The sequence below is a fragment of the Ranitomeya imitator genome, chromosome 3 (assembly GCF_032444005.1).
Source record: "Ranitomeya imitator isolate aRanImi1 chromosome 3, aRanImi1.pri, whole genome shotgun sequence".
NCBI lineage: Eukaryota > Metazoa > Chordata > Amphibia > Anura > Dendrobatidae > Ranitomeya > Ranitomeya imitator.
In genome coordinates, this window is record NC_091284.1 from 329,043,457 (window position 1) to 329,056,432 (window position 12,976).

At 46.1% G+C, this 12,976-nt stretch overlaps 1 protein-coding gene across 1 annotated transcript; it reads right to left on the reverse strand.

Moving 5' to 3' along the window:
* Positions 1-236: 236 nt before the first annotated feature.
* LOC138671627 (uncharacterized) lies at positions 237-1,813 on the reverse strand. The gene is made up of 2 exons (XM_069759804.1): positions 1,458-1,813; positions 237-1,119 (listed from the first exon to the last, which is right to left on the reverse strand). Exons 1-2 carry the CDS (start codon positions 1,811-1,813, stop codon positions 237-239), a joined length of 1,239 nt encoding a protein of 412 aa, XP_069615905.1.
* Positions 1,814-12,976: the final 11,163 nt, after the last annotated feature.

Here is a 12,976-nt window from a genome sequence, read left to right on the forward strand (position 1 = left end):
ACCAAACTCTACTCTAAAGTTTGATAATGTTTGTTAAATTAAGTTTTTAAATAAATTTTTGTTTGATTTAAAAAAAAAAAATTTGGTTATGGTTGATTCATTTGGTATGTTAATAATTGGAAATAAAAACACACCACACGTTTGAACGTATAAACATTGGGTTTATTACACCGCATATACAAAAGTGTATTCTACTTGAAGTTGGTGGTAAATTCAACAAGAACTTAAATTAAAGTTCACACAATGTTATCTTGCCAGGGCACCATACCCACAGGTGAAACAAAATACTCGGCAAAGTCGTCCCTCATTCTGGTTACAGAACCGGCAGAACGTACAGAGCTGCTTTGGTAATTCCACAGGGTGGTCTCCAAATCCTCATCATCCACGGAAACGGGCTCCTTGGAAAGTACATAGTTATGGAGGACCACACAGGCCTTCACAACCTCATCCACAGTTCGTATGTGCAGAGATATGGCGGTGAGAAGTACGCGCCACTTTGCTGTAAGAATGCCGAATGCACACTCCACCACTCTACGTGCTCTAGTTAAGCAATAATTGAAATTTTTTTTGGTTCTGGTCAAGTTTCGGCTTGAGTACGGCTTGAGGAGGTGTGGAGACAACTGAAAGGCATCATCACCCACACAGACATACGGCATAGGTGGTCCTGTTGTTCCCGGGAGTGGTCTGGCAGGTGGAAAGTCGTATGTATCGCCATACAAACAACGGCCCATCGGTGACGTTTTGAACACTTGGGAGTCGTTGGACCGTCCATAGGCTCCAATGTCCACAGCCAGAAATTTGCAGTGGGCATCCGCTATGGCCATGAGTACGATAGAAAAGTACTTTTTGTAGTTGTAGTACTCAGAGCCTGTTCCTGCCGGTTTTGCTATACGGATGTGTTTTCCGTCGATTGACCCCAAGCAATTAGGGAAATGGCACACTTTTTCAAAATGTTCTGCGCTCTGCAGCCAGATGTCCCTTGTTGGTTCTGGAATGTACTCCGTGTGCAAGGCATCCCATATCGCCAGGCAGGTCACTTTCACAATTCCGGAAATGGTCGATATTCCAAGTCGAAACTGGTAGTGTAGTGACGTTAGAGATTCTCCGGTAGCCAAAAAGCTGTGAAAAAGCAAAAGAATAGTTAGAAAAGATTGTAAAGACAGGTAAAAAAATGTCATTTGAAAGCAATTTAAAGAAACATCTGTATTTTTATGGAACAAAGTTACAAATGACACTTTTTTGTGGGGTCAGGATGTTGCTGTGCACATAAAAACATCAACATTTTTATATCTCGGCATACATGGGCCCATACACGGTAAATATTTACATGGTCCAGAAAATGCAACGCTGTGTACAGCGCCATATTTTGGGGACCATAGTATGTTGTTTTCTATTAGTTAAAATATGCTGGCATGGCATTACATATGAGCAATTTGGTTCCCCAAAAAGTTACTTACCGCAGGGTCACCATCAGCCGCTCTGCCGGTGTTATGGCAGACCTCATGCGTGTGTCCTGCCTTTGGATGTCATCCACGACTTTTTCAAGCAACACATCAAAGTGGTCCTGCCTCATCTGAAGATAATTATAGAATTTCTCCGGGTTCTGCCGTAACTCCATGTACAGGGTAGAATAGACGCCCCGGGTCATCCGCAGTGCGTTAATGGGATGAATCCATAGTCTGCGACATCGATGGTGACGCATCCACCGTCTTTCTGCTGCTGCCTCCTGATCCCGAACCATGATATCCAGGCGATTGGTTTCAAAAATCACATCGGTAACCACGCTTGCAATCCTCCCAAGCACTCCTTCCATCTCTGCCACTTTCTCTAAACCCTTTCAAAGATGGGCTGTACAAACTGTCTATATATACTTTCCCATATTTTCCAGTAGCCAATCACCTACAAGGACAATCCCCCCTGTAGGTGTTGAAAACGCATCCGTCTTAAAAATGGATGAAACGGACGGAAACAACGGATACAACGGATCCAGTTTTTCAACGGAACCGTCTAGCGAATCGCCGACGCATGCGTCGAAAAAATGGAAGCGTTGTATCCGTTTTCCTGTCTTTACGATGCATCCGTCAATGCGTCGCAACGACGCTTTTCGACACCCGGAGGAAAACGCTAGTGTGAAAGCAGCCTTACTCGCACACTGATAGAAGACTTGCTAGTCTGGAAAACATTCCTAACTTCCTACAACGGTCATACTTGTGTCATGTCTCGAGAAATGCTAAGCAAAGCTTTAGGGCTAGCAGCTAGAGTGAATCTCAGAGACTGTTTTGTGGCAATCTACCAAGACCAATGGTGCAAAGGCAGATGGCCAGTGTTACGGACCACAGCCGGCAGGGCCGCGACCCAGCCCTGCTAGAAGTCTTTGCGATTGTAGCTGCAGTTGAGCTCTGGGGCGCACAGCTAGAAAACAGAAACATCAGATTCTTAACTAAATACCTGGGAATGGCAAAGAGCTTAAACAGCATGTCTTCTGCATCACCACCCTTACTCGCTCTCCTGCGCCGCCTAGCATTACTATGCTTAAAACACATCTGGTGTCGTGCCACAGTAATGTCGGTCAATGATAACCTTGCTAACTCTCTGTTATTTTCTGATTGGCAGGCCTTCAAAGCTCTCCTCCCAAATGCACGCCCACTGGGGGTCCATTGTCCAACACTTCTTTTGGACATGGTAGTTAATCATTGATACCACAGATCCACGCATCGTTTACACCAGCTACCTGGCAGGTTTACGGTAAGGCGTGGAACGAGTGGTGCTCATTAATTCATGGAAGACCGGTCAGTAAGTGCGATCGGGCGAGATGCGAGGTGCTGGTTGACCTCCTGAATCTGCTCAGGCAAAGAGGCGAATTGGGAACAGCAGCGTAGCGTCGCCTTTCGGGAATAGCCTTTTTCTTCCAGCTAATGGGGTGGGCGGACGTGACAAAGTACTTTTTCATCAGATAAGCCGTAAAAGGCTGGAAATGGCTCCAACCTAGTCAGGAGTGACGTCGTCCCATCTCTTTGAGGCTATTGTGCAATATTATTACAATTTCCCCATCGGTATGCAAGTCCCAATACAAGTCCATCCTAGTATCAGCTGCGTTCACCATTGCCGTTTTCAGAGCACTACGCATTAGCGAGCTAGTACCGCATTCAAAAACCTCGCCGGAAGGTGGCCTAATTAACGAAGACCTCGTCATATGCAGCTACGCATTAGGGTGCGCAAGTCTAAATGTGAGGGACGTGGGTCCTGGTTAAGTCGTCGGACGGTCCCGTATGCCTACTTAACGTAGTCAGGCGATAAAACACACGAGTAAATTTTTTCTGCCTCATACAGACAGCTCCCCCTTACTAAATAGCAGTTCCAAGCAATTTTTAATCGATGTCTCGAAGCTGTCGGCGTCGATCCGACTGAATATGGGACACATTCTTTCCGTATAGGGGCCGCTACCAAAGCAGCTAAGGCCGGGATTCCGTTTGGGTCGATGGAAGTCCGCTTGCTTTGCCAGATACATAAGACCTGACTTGCTTAAGTAACACATCTTGTCTCTTTCAGGCGTCCGTAAGCCCGCAGTTTGGGTGGTCAGACACTCGTACGTCCACTGGGCTAAGAAAAGGGCCGGGCAGTGCGAATTTAGGCTTCAGGAACGTAGAGGTCAACTGGAGAGGTATAACAATGGCAAAACATCTTCCCAGAAATTATTGACATCGCTAAGAGGGCCAAAGGGCCTGTGATACTAGTCTTGCATGATATCAAACTTGTCCTCGAGCACCGCCATATAGATGTTGGCATAAGTGGGGGCCACTTAATTTTGGCTTTATGATGGCCGACTACGAGTCTACGGATGACTCCAGCGTGGGATGGGCCAAGAAAGATCATCGCCATTTTTTGGAGAAGGAGAGAATAGACAAGACAACTCCAGGAGGCACAGCCAGAGAGGTGGCCGCAAGCCCTATTTGATATCATCTTTTGTTTTTGTTTATCTATATCACCTAGGTGACTCTTTCTGTCCATAGTCATGTGACATTGTTGCTGAGGTGGGGGCGTGCACTCCGGCCGACTGGGTGTGCTGTCTTTTGGCAGCATCCTATTTGTGTTAGTTGTGCACATACACACTCGTGCGGTAGTGTCTTCATGATATGCGATAGGCTGCGCTGGACGAGGCAGCTACGATAGTTGAGTCTATTGACATCACCTAGGTAACGTTCCCTAGCCGCGGTCATGTGATATCGCCGCTGTGGGTGGGGGCGGGCCCTCCTGCCGGCTGAGTTTCACCGCTTTTTGTGATGTACTCTCCCGGCTTGTTGTGCGCATGCGCACTCCTGTGGTGACGTCGACATGGCTGGAGGCAGGGATCAGGCCAGACGCTATGATGGTCAGAGCTGGATTGCATGGATATGACGTAAGTGGGGCGCTATATGACGGGGTGGCTGATTGATACAATGGCGAATCCTCTGTAGGATTGTGATCTCTGATAGGTGTCAGGCAGATTTAGGCGCCGTTTTTAGAAGTAAGCAATTGGTTGGGTCCAATATACTGGATGGTATAGGACTTATGCATGATTGGTCTGCATCCCCATAGCAACGACTGACACATTGTGCCGATTGGCTGGTGCAGAAATAAACAACCCTTGTAACTCCAGGTATACACATCTTTTCCATGTCTCTTTTGTGGTGATTATATCTGCGGTAGTGGATTTTTATGATATATGTATCTGATGTCTGTTTTGTAATTTTAATTATGTTGTATTATAAGGTAGGGGGTTGGCTCGATTGCGATTGGTGCACTGTGTGGCATCCATGCTATTTAAGGCTGACCTCTGATATGATTAGACATGCTTCAAAAAGACCTTCGGGTCAAAACGTTGCTGTAACATGGCTCAATAAAGTTCGTTTTTGGAATACTACACCCGGATGGAGCACTGGTCCTTGAACAACTTATACATCATGCCGAAACAGGGGATTGTCCCGACCACTGTATCTAATCGATTCACCTTAAGCCTGTATTTGCAGCGATAAGATAAGTACCTTGTTCACATCCTCCTCCTGATGAACCTCGGATAAGAGGGGAAACGCGTCGAGTAATTGACTTCAACTTGGTACAGTTTTCTATGGGCAATATGCCTTGGGAGTCGGTAGTTGACTCAAATATCTGAAATAGGGCGTAATGGCTACGTGAAATTATAGGTTGCCATTTGACCAATAGTATTTGGTATTGTTTCTAGGGTGTTTTGTGTTTTCTTTTTGGTTTAAAACCTTTTTCCTGGCCTATATATGTGCAATAACCCTCCTAGTGACTTCATGTTATCCTTCATTTGTATCACAACATTGTTGTATGAACTAAGATACACCTAGATTGTTAGGGATTAGATCTCCTGCATTTTTTTGCACATAGTGGATACAATAGAGTGTGTAGTATATTCCCCTTAAAGTGAACTCTATATACACTATTTATATCAAGACTTGTAAGGGTGTAGAAAGTTATCTCTTCGATAGGAATATCCTATAAGACATCTTATTATATTATTGAGCAGAAGAGATCTTCTATAGACATAGTCTATTTTAGAGAAGTACTGACAATACATATCTTGAGGGTAGTCGCAACTTTAGCTTAGCAGCTTTATCAGAGTACCAATCTAGCTAATGCATCAAGTTATACTACTCAAGCTACCTATATAGGAACAATACTGCACACATATCTCTTTCTCACCAGCCTATTCACCATCTTCCTCACTCCCTGCCACTATAGGGCCCAGCAGGGTGAGCAGGGAGAGCCGTCGAGGAGCGGGGGCGCCACTGCGCAGGTTTTAGGGTGCCAACCTCCGCAAGTAGGTAGGTTGAGATAGGCCAGTGTAGGGGCAGGCACCCCCCCTGGTTGTTTTCTTTCTTGTGGTGTTGGTGTGTTGTTTATATTATATTTATTAAGGTTTAATAAAGGTTTAAATTTTAAATAAAGGGTGGATATCTGTGAGCTGAGCACTGGTTCTTTACTTATTTATGGACTCCCCTATAGAACAGTGACATCGGGTGATGTCACTGCTCTATAGGACCCTCAGTGACACAATGACAGGAGACAATGGCTCCTGCAGTGTATCACTGAGAGGTTACCTTAGGACAAAATCTCACTTTATGGCAATTGCTGCATGGGAAAATGTCTCACCCAGCAATGCCAAAAGTGAGACTAGGGACTATTTTTTTTTTTACAGCCGTGGATACCTTCCTCCCGTCATTGTGTTCCTGGAGCCCCTAGAGAGCGGTCGCATCAGCTGATGCTGCTGCTCTCCACAGGAGATCGTCGTAGGACACTCGTGGATTTCTGCGGACAGGGAGTATATTGGTTGTTTGTTATTTTCATATTTTTTTTTACAGATGACACTGGCTTCGGGGAACAAAGTGACAAGTGATGGTGAGTATGTACTCTATGTTTAATGTACTGTATGTCTGTATGTATGTATTGTATGTAATGTATGAATGAATGTATTGTATGGCGTATGTATGGACACTAGGTGCAGTACCTAATCTGACCTAAGGGGGTGCCAGAGAGCTGCAAGTTCAAGCAGAGCTGTAAAGCGGGAGATACATAAATCCCTGCAGTTCGTGGTATATTGAAGAGCAGTGGGATACCTAAAATAAGCCCCTGCGGTAAACTAAGAGGTCAATAGCCTTGTGTGTGTTTTATCATCACATTATAGTGGAGGGACAACTAAGATAAGCCCCCCTGCACATGTGATAGCCGTCTGTTGGCCTAAAGTCACCCCGATCCGTGACGTAGGGGTGACGGTCACGGTGTGAATCGTGACATATTCTATTCTATAATTTGTAAAGCGCTGCGGAATATGTTGGCGCTATATAAATAAAATTATTATTATCATTATTATGGAGTATGTATGGAGTATGTATGTTTGTGTGTGTGTGTTTTTTTTTTTATTTCTTTCAACACATTAGCCGGATGATGGGACTACTACTGTCCCATCATTGGCTAATGTGTCAATCACTGTTACTGTAGTAGGCATCGTCTGATGGGACTTGTAGTCCCAATCGGACGATGCCCGCACAGAGCCCTGACACGCCACACAGAGCCCCGGCACGCCGCACAGAGACCCGGCACGCCGCACAGAGACCCGGCACCCATGCACAGAGCCCCGACACACACGCACAGAGCCCCGCCACACACACACACAGACCCCCGGCACACACGCACAGAGCCCCGGCACACATGCACAGAGCCCCAGCACACAGCTCAGAGCCCCGTCACGCTGCACAGAGACCCGGCACACCGCACAGAGACCCGGCATGCCGCACAGAGACCTGGCACACACGCACAGAGCCCCAGCACGCCGCACAGAGCTCCAGGAACAAACGCACAGAGCACCGGCACGCCGCAGAGCCCTGGCACGACGCATAGAGCCCCGGCACGCCGCACAAAGACCCGGCACGCCGCACAGAGACCCGGCACACACGCACAGAGACCCGGCACACACGCACAGAGACCCAGCACACACACACAGACCCCCGGCACACACGCACAGAGCCCCGGCACGCCACACAGAGAACGCTTCAATGGATCCCGGTGATTCTGAGATTTTTTTCTCGTGACATACTGTACTTCATGACAGTGGTAAAATTTCTTTGACATGACTTGCGTTTATTTATTTTTTGCCCTTAACCCCTTAACCCTTTCATGACCCAGCCTATTTTGACCTTAAAGACCTTGCCATTTTTTGCAATTCTGACCAGTGTCCCTTTATGAGGTAATAACTCAGGAAAGCTTCAACGGATCCTAGCGGTTCTGAGATTGTTTTTTCGTGACATATTGGGCTTCATGTTAGTGGTAAATTTAGGTCAATAAATTCTGCGTTTATTTGTGATAAAAACGGAAATTTGGCGAAAATTTTGAAAATTTCGCAATTTTCACATTTTGAATTTTTATTCTCTTAAACCAGAGAGATATGTGACACAAAATAGTTAATAAATAACATTTCCCACATGTTTACTTTACATCAGCACAATTTTGGAAACAAAATTTTTTTTTGTTAGGAAGTTATAAGGGTTAAAATTTGACCAGCAATTTGTCATTTTTACAACGAAATTTACAAAACCATTTTTTTTAGGGACCACCTCACATTTGAAGTCAGTTTGAGGGGTCTATATGGCTGAAAATACCCAAAAGTGACACCATTCTAAAAACTGCACCCCTCAAGGTACTCAAAACCACATTCAAGAAGTTTATTAACCCTTCAGGTGCTTCACAGCAGCAGAAGCAACATGGAAGGAAAAAATGAACATTTAACTTTTTAGTCACAAAAATTATCTTTTAGCAACAATTTTTTTATTTTCCCAATGGTAAAAGGAGAAACTGAACCACGAAAGTTGTTGTCCAATTTGTCCTGAGTACGCTGATACCTCATATGTGGGGGTAAACCACTGTTTGGGCGCACGGCAGGGCTTGGAAGGGAAGGAGCGCCATTTGACTTTTTGAATCAAAAATTGGCTCCACTCTTTAGCGGACACCATGTCACGTTTGGAGAGCACCCGTGTGCCTAAAAATTGGAGCTCCCCCACAAGTGACCCCATTTTGGAAACTAGACGCCCCAAGGAACTTATCTAGATGCATAGTGAGCACTTTGAACCCCCAGGTGCTTCACAAATTGATCCGTAAAAATGAAAAAGTACTTTTTTTTCACAAAAAAATTCTTTTAGCCTTAATTTTTTCATTTTCACATGGGCAACAGGATAAAATGGATCCTAAAATGTGTTGGGCAATTTCTCCTGAGTACACCAATACCTCACATGTGGGGGTAAACCACTGTTTGGGCACATGGTAAGGCTCGGAAGGGAAGGAGCGCCATTTGACTTTTTGAATGAAAAATTATTTCCATCGTTAGCGGACACCATGTCGCGTTTGGATAGCTCATGTGTGCCTAAACATTGGCGCTCCCCCACAAGTGACCCCATTTTGGAAACTAGACCCTCCAAGGAACTTATTTAGATGCCTAGTGAGCACTTTAAACCCTCAGGTGCTTCACAAATTGATCTGTAAAAATGAAAAAGTACTTTTTTTTCACAAAAAAATTCTTTTCGCCTCAATTTTTTCATTTTCACATGGGCAGTAGGATAAAATGGATCATAAAATTTGTTGGGCAATTTCTCCTGAGTACGCCAATACCTCATATGTGGGGGTAAACCACTGTTTGGGCACTCGGCAGGGCTCGGAAGGGAAGGCGCGCCGCCATTTGACTTTTTGAATGGAAAATTAGCTCCAATTGTTAGCGGACACCATGTCGCGTTTGGAGAGCCCCTGTGTGCCTAAACATTGGAGCTCCCCCACAAGTGACCCCATTTTGGAAACTAGACCCCCCAAGGAACTTATCTAGATGCATATTGAGCACTTTAAACCCCCAGGTGCTTCACAGAAGTTTATAACGCAGATCCATGAAAATAAAAAATAATTTTTCTTTCCTCAAAAATGATTTTTTAGCCTGGAATTTCCTATTTTGCCAAGGATAATAGGAGAAATTGGACCCCAAATATTGTTGTCCAGTTTGTCCTGAGTACGCTGATACCACATATGTGGGGGTAAACCACTGTTTGGGCGCACGGCAGGGCTCGGAAGGGATGGCACGCCATTTGGCTTTTTAAATGGAAAATTAGCTCCAATCATTAGCGGACACCATGTCACGTTTGGAGAGCCCCTGTGTGCCTAAACATTGGAGATCCCCCAGAAATGACCCCATTTTGGAAACTAGACCCCCAAAGGAACTAATCTAGATGTGTGGTGAGGACTTTGAACCCCCAAGTGCTTCACAGAAGTTTATAACGCAGAGCCATGAAAATAAAATAAAAAAATTATTTTCTCAAAAATGATCTTTTAGCCTGAAATTTTTTATTTTCCCAAGGGTAACAGGAGAAATTTGACCCCAAAAGTTGTTGTCCAGTTTCTCCGGAGTACGGTGATACCCCATTTGTGGGGGTAAACCACTCTTTGGGCACACGTTGGGGCTCGGAAGTGAAGTAGTGACGTTTTGAAATGCAGACTCTGATGGAATGCTCTGCGGGCGTCACGTTGCGTTTGCAGAGCCCCTGATGTGCCTAAACAGTAGAAACCCCCCACAAGTGACCCCATTTTGGAAACTAGACCCCGAAAGGAACTTATCTAGATGTGTGGTGAGCACTTTGAACCCCCAAGTGCTTTATAGAAGTTTATAACGCAGAGCCGTGAAAATAATAAATACGTTTTCTTTCCTCAAAAATAATTTTTTAGCCCAGAATTTTTTATTTTCCCAAGGGTTACAGGAGAAATTGGACCCCAAAAGTTGTTGTCCAGTTTCTCCTGAGTACGCTGATACCCCATGTGTGGGGGTAAACCACTGTTTGGGCACACGTCGGGGCTCAGAAGGGAAGTAGTGACTTTTGAAATGCAGACTTTGATGGAATGGTCTGCGGGCGTCACATTGCGTTTGCAGAGCCCCTGGTGTGCCTAAACAGTAGAAACCCCCCACAAGTGACCACATTTTAGAAACTAGACCCCCCAAGGAACTTATCTAGATATGTGGTGAGCACTTTGAACCCCCAAGTGCTTCACAGACGTTTACAACGCAGAGCCGTGAAAATAAAAAATCATTTTTCTTTCCTCAAAAATGATGTTTTAGCAAGCATTTTTTTAGATTCACAAGGGTAACAGGAGAAATTGGACCCCAGTAATTGTTGCGCAGTTTATCCTGAGTACACTGATACCCCATATGTGGGAGTAAACCACTGTTTGGGCACACGTCAGGGCTCGGAAGTGAGGGAGCACCATTTGACTTTTTGAATACGAGATTGGCTGGAATCAATGGTGGCGCCATGTTGCGTTTGGAGACCCCTGATGTGCCTAAACAGTGGTAACCCCTTAATTCTACCTCCAACACTAACCCCAACACACCCCTAACCCTAATCCCAACTGTAGCCATAACCCTAATCACAACCCTAACCACAACCCTAATTCCAACCCTAACCCTAAGGCTATGTGCCCACGTTGCGGATTCGTGTGAGATATTTCCGCACCATTTTTGAAAGATCCGCGGGTAAAAGGCACTGCGTTTTACCTGCGGATTTTCCGCGGATTTCCAGTGTTTTTTGCGCGGATTTCACCTGCGGATTCCTATTGAGGAACAGGTGTAAAACGCCGCGGAATCCGCACAAAGAATTGACATGCTGCGGAAAATACAACGCAGCGTTTCCGCGCGGTATTTTCTGCACCATGGGCACAGCGGATTTGGTTTTTCATATGTTTACATGGTACTGTATACCTGATGGAATACTGCTGTGAATCCGCAGCGGCCAATCCGCAGCCAAATCCGCACCGTGTGCACATAGCCTAATTCTAAAGGTATATGCACACGCTGCGGAAAACGCTGCAGATCCGCAGCAGTTTCCCATGAGTTTACAGTTCAATGTAGACCTATGGGAAACAAAAATCGCTGTACACATGCTGCGGAAAAACTGCACGGAAACGCAGCGGTTTACATTCCGCAGCATGTCACTTCTTTGTGCGGATTCCGCAGCGGTTTTACAACTGCTCAAATAGAAAATCGCAATTGTAAAACCGCAGTGAAATGCGCAGAAAAAAACGCGGTAAATCTGCCATAAATCCGCAGCGGTTTAGCACTGCGGATTTATCAAATCCGCAGCGGAAAAATCCGCAGAGAACCAGAAAACGTGTGCACATACCGAAACCCTAACCCTAGCCCTAACCCTAGCCCTAACCCTACCCCTAACCCTACCCCTAGCCCTAACCCTAGCTCTAACCCTACCCCTAACCCTACCCCTAACCCTAACCCTAACCCTAACCCTACCCCTAACCCTATTCTAACATTAGTGGGAAAAAAAAATTTATTTATTTTTTTATTGTCCCTACCTATGGGGGTGACAAAGGGGGGGGGGGTCATTTATTATTTTTTTTATTTTGATCACTGAGATATAATCTATCTCAGTGATCAAAATGCACTTTGGAACGAATCTGCCGGCCGGCAGATTCGGCGGGCGCACTGCGCATGCGCCCGCCATTTTGGAAGATGACGGCGCCCAGTGAGAAGACGGACGGGACCCCGGCAGGATCGGTAAGTATGATGGGGTGGGGGGGGACCACGGGGAGGGGGGGGATTGGAGCACGGGGGGGGGAATTGGAGCGCGGCAGGCGTGGAACGGAGCACGGGGGGCGTGGAACGGAGCACGGGGGGGCTGGAACGGAGCACGGGGGGTGGAATGGAGCACGGGGGGGTGGATCGGAATGCAGGGGGGGTGATTGGAGCACGGGGGGAGCGGACAAGAGAACGGGGGGGAGCGGAGCACTGGATGGAGGGGAGCCGGAGCAGTGTACCGGCCAGATCGGGGGGCTGGGGGGGCGATCGGTGGGGTGGGGTGGGGGCACATTAGTATTTCCAGCCATGGCCGATGATATTGCAGCATCGGCCATGGCTGGATTGTAATATTTCACCCGTTATAATAGGTGAAATATTACAAATCGCTCTGATTGGCAGTTTCACTTTCAACAGCCAATCAGAGCGATCGTAGCCACGAGGGGGTGAAGCCACCCCCCCTGGGCTAAACTACCACTCCCCCTGTCCCTGCAGATCGGGTGAAATGGGAGTTAACCCTTTCACCGGATCTGCAGGGACGCGATCTTTCCATGACGCCACATAGGCGTCATGGGTCGGATTGGCACCGACTTTCATGACGCCTACGTGGCGTCATGGGTCGGGAAGGGGTTAAGCCCCGAGGGTGGTTTGCACGTTAATGACTGGGCCAATTTTTACAATTCTGACCACTGTCCCTTTATGAGGTTATAACTCTGGAACGCTTCAACGGATCTTGACGATTCTGAGAAGGTTTTCTCAAGACATATTGTACTTCATGATAGTGGTAAAATTTCTTTGATATTACCTGCGTTTATTTGTGAAAAAAACAGAAATTTATCAAAAATTTTGAAAATTTTGCAATTTTCC

Coding starts and splice junctions, on each gene's coding strand:
- LOC138671627 (XM_069759804.1), bottom strand. CDS start 1,813: ATGGAAGGAGTGCTTGGGAGGATTGCAAGCGTGGTTACCGATGTGATT. Junction 1,120..1,457: donor CGGCTGATGGTGACCCTGCG/GTAAGTAACTTT, acceptor GCTTTTTCACAG/CTTTTTGGCTACCGGAGAAT.